This window comes from Equus caballus, chromosome 12, assembly GCF_041296265.1.
Source record: "Equus caballus isolate H_3958 breed thoroughbred chromosome 12, TB-T2T, whole genome shotgun sequence".
Taxonomy (NCBI): domain Eukaryota; kingdom Metazoa; phylum Chordata; class Mammalia; order Perissodactyla; family Equidae; genus Equus; species Equus caballus.
In genome coordinates, this window is record NC_091695.1 from 3,597,238 (window position 1) to 3,603,237 (window position 6,000).

The 6,000-nt window shown below is 55.0% G+C and overlaps 1 protein-coding gene and 1 long non-coding RNA gene across 3 annotated transcripts in view; one reads left to right on the forward strand and one right to left on the reverse strand.

Moving 5' to 3' along the window:
- Positions 1-750, forward strand: part of LOC111775887 (uncharacterized) — a 136,531-nt gene extending 135,781 nt beyond the window's left edge. For both annotated transcript variants that reach the window (XR_011423838.1, XR_011423837.1), the window contains one exon: positions 118-750. This is a non-coding gene — a long non-coding RNA (uncharacterized lncRNA). The remainder of the gene's footprint in view (positions 1-117) is intronic.
- On the reverse strand, positions 263-5,441 carry LOC102149895 (ral guanine nucleotide dissociation stimulator). The gene is made up of 6 exons (XM_005598043.4): positions 5,211-5,441; positions 3,669-3,779; positions 2,547-2,740; positions 2,171-2,227; positions 1,041-1,234; positions 263-526 (listed from the first exon to the last, which is right to left on the reverse strand). Exons 1-6 carry the CDS (start codon positions 5,346-5,348, stop codon positions 285-287), a joined length of 936 nt encoding a protein of 311 aa, XP_005598100.1. The 5' UTR covers positions 5,349-5,441; the 3' UTR covers positions 263-284.
- Positions 5,442-6,000: the final 559 nt, after the last annotated feature.

The following is a 6,000-nucleotide window of genomic DNA, read 5'->3' on the forward strand; positions in this document are numbered from 1 at the left end:
CTCCACCTCCTCCTGGGGGGAAGTCCATCCGCCTTCCGATGCATAGCAGCACGGGACTCTCAGGCATCCCGAGATGTTATATGGATGTCCTTTGTTAACCGATGAATGTCCGATTAGTTGTAGATTCGAAGGGAGAGAGACAGAGAAGACTACTGACTCCACCATCTTGGTGACGTCATTCGAAATGGACATTTTGAAAGGATAAAGGAATGACATCCTGTTGAAGTGAACATCTCAAGAGATATTAAAGGAAAGCGTTAAGTATGTGCAAGACAAAAACAACTTTATTGAACAGGAGGTAAATGGGGAGGGGCAGAAATCGGCCGTGGTGCGGCATTCCAGGTGCTGAGGCTCGTCGCTGGGAGGACGTTAACGGTCTTTCCATCGCTTGAAGTGCAATCCGGGCTGAGGCTCGAGGCGCCTCCACTGCTGGACATCGGTGTGTGGCTCTGAGGTGCGGTGGGCACTAGAGTTGGAGCAGGGGGTCGATATTCAGCTGGCTTGGGATCTTTCTCAGGAGCAGGTGCTGCAGATCCAAGAGGAGAAAATCACATCCCCATGACTAGGCACATGTGTGTGGTGATGGATTGCAATTAGTCTTTGGGTGGGGGACCTGCTGTAATCTACACAGAAATTGAAATATATAACACCGAACACCTGAACTTTGAGGAAGTTTATAAAGTACTGTCAACGCAACCAAGAATTAAAAAAAGGGAATGGTGAAAAAAAATAAAGAAAAACCCAAAGTAACGATGCCTCACATACACACACACATACACACGTACAAAAACACACAGAGAAACCAAACGTGACTGTCTTTCCATGTTCCTCCCAAGCAAGGGAAATGTCTCACCAATCAGGGAGACTCAGTACATGAACCGCCCTCCAGAAGCTGTGCCATGCCTGGAGTCCGTGGGAATTGTGATCTGCTCCAGCTCATGGCTCTCAGCCTAACCCCAGCCTCTGAAGGCTCTGTGCTGAGTGGCCCGGCCACATTGCCTCCACACACGCCCGTGTCACACAGCCCAAGTCCTGCTCACCCTGACTCTCTGCCTTGCTGGGCTCAGAGTGCAGCGACTGTGAAAGCAGAAGGCGAGCTTGATGCTCCACCTGCGAGCCTGGCATGCTGAACGCAAGGAAGGCCAATACTCTCCTCAAGCTGGGAAAGTCTGGGGGCTGGCAAAAGTCCTGGGGATAGGATTCCATCCACGTGCCAAGAATGAAGGCCAAGGCCCTGAGGAGAGACAGGTGGGCAGCGGAGTCAGAGAACCGGCCTCTCCTTCCATACTGCCCTCCCAGGGTACCTCGTGGGGGTCTGGGCTCCTGTGCCTCCTGCTCCTGCCTGTCCAGGGGCCAGTCCCACTTTCCGTTCGCCTGCTACCCGGCCAGCTTGGCAGAACAGGCCACGTCTCCAAGGAGAGGCTGGGAAAACACCTTGGGAAGTGAGAGCACTCGGTCCCTGGAGTGATGGCCCCTCCTTTTCCTCAGGGAAGCCTGACACAGTCCTCGAGTGTCAACTGGCACATCCCACTGGAATGCCAGTCCAGGACGGAAGGGCGTGGTGCAGTCTGCCCTGTTCTTGCAGGCACTGGCACACAGTAGGGTGCAGTGAATATCTGACTGATCCAGGAACAACGGTCTTTGTCTCCTGCCTGTGCTTTCCAGTGCCCTCCACATACCTCAGACTTTAGGTCCTGTGCCTGTGTGCTGCCTGATTCACCAGGTGCCCCACGTGGGTGACCTTCCCCTCCTGCTAGTGGCTGACACGGAGGGTGTCATTTGGTCCCTGAGCACTGAGTGGGCCACTGGGCAGCAGAGGAGCCCCCACCGTGGAGGTTCTTCCAGATGAGTGAGCAGGATGCTCAGACACCTCCTGTTCTGTGTCCCACGATGGGGAGTGGAGGTGGGACTGGGATGGGGAGGGGTGCATCTGGGTGCTGTAGTGGCTTACTCCACTCTGCCTTGGTCTCCCACAGCACCCACAGCCCCCTGCAGAGCTCTCCTGGACTGTTTTCTTCTCTAATTTGAGAAGCCCTCAGAACTCTGCCGTCCCGGAGGAATCAGAAGACGTTGGGATAGGGGGTCCTGCCAGCCGCTCGATCATAGGCCCTACACTCCCCTTACAGTGTGGAGAGGAGAGGCCCTCCCACTTGATCCAGTGCCCACTCACTTTTTCCATAGGCGGGTGGGCGCGTCGTCCACTCTACAAGAGAGGATGAATCTGTAACTAGAGGAGACAGGAGGGCATCACATTGACTGTACTGGACGGCAGCTGCCTGAGGAGTCTTATGTGACTGTCTGACTCCTGTCTAGAATGGAGCCCTGGAGGGCCGATCCAGCTGACCTTTCATAGGGCTCAGCTTCTCGAAAGGGCCGTCCAGGCAGGAGCTCATTGAGTCCCTACAATAGCCCTTGGCGGTGGTTCCCGTCTTCTCGCCAGTATTCAAAGGAGCAAACTGAGGCTCAGAGAGGTGCGCAGACCTCCCCAAGACTCCCGGCGTGCAGATAGCTGGAGCCCCAGAGTCCTGGAGGAGAAGGGCACTCACCTGTTAAAGAACTCATCCAGCACTTGTTGTGTGGAGGCCACAGCTATGTACGTCAACAGGAAGCTGTGGATAAAAGTGGTGTCGCCCAGCAGGAAAGCGGGCACAAGGTGATCCACGAGACTATTGAGCGCAGTGTCGTGAACCATCCACACCCTGGGAAACGGACTCTTGACCACTGTGGATGCGTCGAGAGCCTGGGGTGGTACAGAGGAGAGGCGCAGCTTAGGAGGCAGCACTGTGGGCACCAGGAGGGTTGGGGCTGGCGGTCAGAGCAATGCCTCAAGCCCCCAGTGACTTCTGGCAAGGGGTGGGACAGGAGTTCCCAGAGTAGGAAAAACTTCTGGTCTTACAGGTAGAATCAGATGGGGGAATGAACGAACGTGTTAGTATCAGTATCAGTAGCAGATCAAGGTGTTACCGGAGAATTGACAGCACCTGTGTGTGTTAAGAGCATCAGCCCTGGGGTTTCTGACACAAGAGCCCATTGCAGAGAGGAGAAGACGGGGGCTTTCCCTGCGGGGGGATGGATTGGGACAGGAGGACAGGCAGGACGTCCAGTGCAGCACTGATGAAAGGACAACAGGAGGTCCCACAGCAGTGAAGGGCTGAATCAGTCTCGTCCACGGTCTGCCATCCAAAATGTGGTGCATCTCAGTGAGGCCCCAGCCCCTGATCTGGAGGGGCCATGGGCACATGTTCCTCAGGAGGGCAAAAGAGCAACACACATGTCCCAATGAGCCCCACATCCTTTTGGGGAAAAGCATCCTTATCCATTATGAGGCAGTGTGAGACGTGAAGAAAGTGTGGAAGGATTGTGAGGTCATCATGGACACTTGGGGATGGGGTGAAAGAGGAAAATGTACAGAAAAATGCAACGATCCCCTTGACCAAACATGAGGTGAAATGGGAGAAAAGTCTCTTTGCTGGGATTCGTAGAGTTACGGTGACAGTGACTTTGAATGTGGCCAAGACAGGAGCTGGGCAGTGCGGGCAGGTTGGGGGCAGAGATGGGGAGACAGATTTCTTCTGGAGCAGGAGTGGTACCAGGGCCTTGTAGGACCTATGGTTGTCTTTGGAGTCCTGGGGCCCTGGGTGCTGGGTGTCCTGAGCACCTGCACTCACCCAGGCCCAGCGCTGGCTTGTGTCGGCCGGGTGCCGCATCATCCCTTCCTGTAGAATCACGGAAAGGAAGGACGGATCTGTCTTGTCCTTTCCGACTTCCTCAGGAGCGATCTGTAAAGACAGTGCCCGGCAGTCAGGCAGGAAGCCTCAGAGCACTGGCTGAGTCACTTTGGGGGCTCTGACACTCGGTGACTCTCTCCACTCCCGACACACGGCCCCCACCATCTGCACAGATCTCCATCAAGGAGGTAATCAGGTGACAGCCTGAGGGCCTTGCCTTAACATTTGCCCAGGAAGCTGTCAAGATGTTGTTCTTGGTGGACGCTGAACTCCTCTCCACCCATGGATGCAATGAATTTACAGCTGCTCTTGGCACAATTACGGCTCATAAAGAACTGAAAGCTGGATGAAAGCACCCTCACCAAACGGGACGGTGCTGACTGAGCTGGAAGAGGCAGAGTTCCTCTCTGGAGAGGAACAAAGCCATCTTCGAGCCGTGATGCTTCAGGGCCAGTTGGGAGCTCCCTTAAGGTGTGCAGCCTTTCCTGATGGATTGTGGGATCTGAGCTGGGTGGGGGAGCATTACTGCAATAAGCAGCTTCTACAACAGCCACATAGGGCATAGGCCCCACCTTCCAAAGCCTGAAAATATTGCGTGCTTCCATGCCTGGGGCCAGCCCCAAACAGCTGCAACCCTGAGAATTCTGACAACAGCCTTGCAGGCCTGAAGCCTGCAGCCAGCCCCTGCACCTGAGACTAGGAGCCAGCCACGATGGGCGCCAAATCACTCAGCAGAAAATCTGCAACAGGAATGAGCCAGTAGACCTGGCAGGCAACTGTGCTGGGGTGCCCCATGCCGATAAAGTGACTGAAAGGACCATCACAGCCACAGGCAGTTGAGTCCAACAACCAGTCGGCCCAGGGCACAGCGTTGCCTCCCTGGTCACCTGTGGCAACGGCAACCACGCCTCAACAGAGGCATCCTTGTGGCCCACACAGGCGAGTCCCTTGGTATTATGCTAAGTGAACTAATTCAGAGGGAGAAAGTCCAATAACCTTGTGACAACTCTCATAAATCAGGGATGACGGCAGCAAAGAATCACAGGAGATAGGCATTGGATTGGGGGTTCCAGAGAGGAAGTGGGGAGGGAAGAGGGTGAAAGGGATGATTAGGCACATGGGTGTGGTGATGGATTGTCATTAGTCATTATGTGGTGAACACGATGTCATCTACACAGAAATCGCAATATAATGATGAACGCCTGAAACTACGTAATGCTATAAACGAAGGTTACTCCCATCAGAAAAAGAATTGAAGGAAACTTGGCCCAGTTAAGAGGCAACTTGGGAATCCCCTTTCCATGGTGCCAGCCCTGTCCTGGGATGTGAAGATGGCAGCAGCACCAGGTGATCAGCTGTACACCCAGCAGTTCCCGCCAAGTCAGGATCCCCCCCACGGAAGGGAGAGGGTGGGGTTCGTTCAGTGGGGGCTCACAGAAGTGGCCTGAGCTGGATAGCCCGATGTAGGCCCCCTCGTGTTACCTTTGATGACCTCCTGGCAAACGGCCATAGGTGTGGTGTATGAGAGGTGAGCCACCCTTTAAAACGAGTAAAAAGGTTTTGGCTCCGGGTCGTCTGGGGACCATAGACGCTGTGAGGCAGGATACAGCAGGAAAACATCTTTCCGTAGCAGCTGTCTCCAGCCAAGTGAGCTGAGTGTGAGGATCTGGGTGCCTCTTTACAGGAGGCCCCTGCACTGTGGGCATTGTTGTGAAAGAGGTTACATCATTGCCTGGAAACCACGGTGATCTGAGGCCCCTCCTCGGATACCACCCATGCAAGCAGTCCTCTGGGCGGGGCACTGTTCACCCCCTTTTCCATGCAGTATCATATGTGTCCCCAGGATCCCCAAACCACCTGTCTCCACAGGCCTCCGAGAAGGTCTGGGTGCAGCCAGGGTCCCAGCTTTGAGACAGACGCAGACACAAGTGCTCCTTCTTCCCTGTTCCTCATCCTGGAGAAGCCATGGTGCCTCGCGGGGCCTTTCTGCCTCCAGTCTGCATGGGGGGGATTATCCTAGCCCATAGTTCTTGGAGATGTCCTCAGGCCCGAGTGGGAAAATACCTGTGAAATTGGAGGAGCGGTGTCCCGTGTAGGGAACGCCTCTAACGGCTTTTTTCTTCCTCTCCTCACCTCCCCTGTGTCTGCCTCTCTTCTGAGCCCACCCCATAGTCCGCCCTTCCTTCTAAGGTCTCTGTGTGTACGTGTGTGTCACGGCTCACGTCCTGGATGCCCAGGAGGAAACAGCCTCCACAGAGGAAGGGATGGGCCA

Excerpts from the sequence above, each read along its gene's own strand:
- LOC102149895 (XM_005598043.4), bottom strand. The coding sequence starts at position 5,348 with ATGTTTTCCTGCTGTATCCTGCCTCACAGCGTCTATGGTCCCCAGACG. Across the intron at positions 3,780-5,210 it reads TTGCCAGGAGGTCATCAAAG|ATCGCTCCTGAGGAAGTCGG; the intron begins GTAACACGAGGG and ends CTGTCTTTACAG. Across the intron at positions 527-1,040 it reads CAGCAAGGCAGAGAGTCAGG|CACCTGCTCCTGAGAAAGAT; the intron begins GTGAGCAGGACT and ends TTGGATCTGCAG.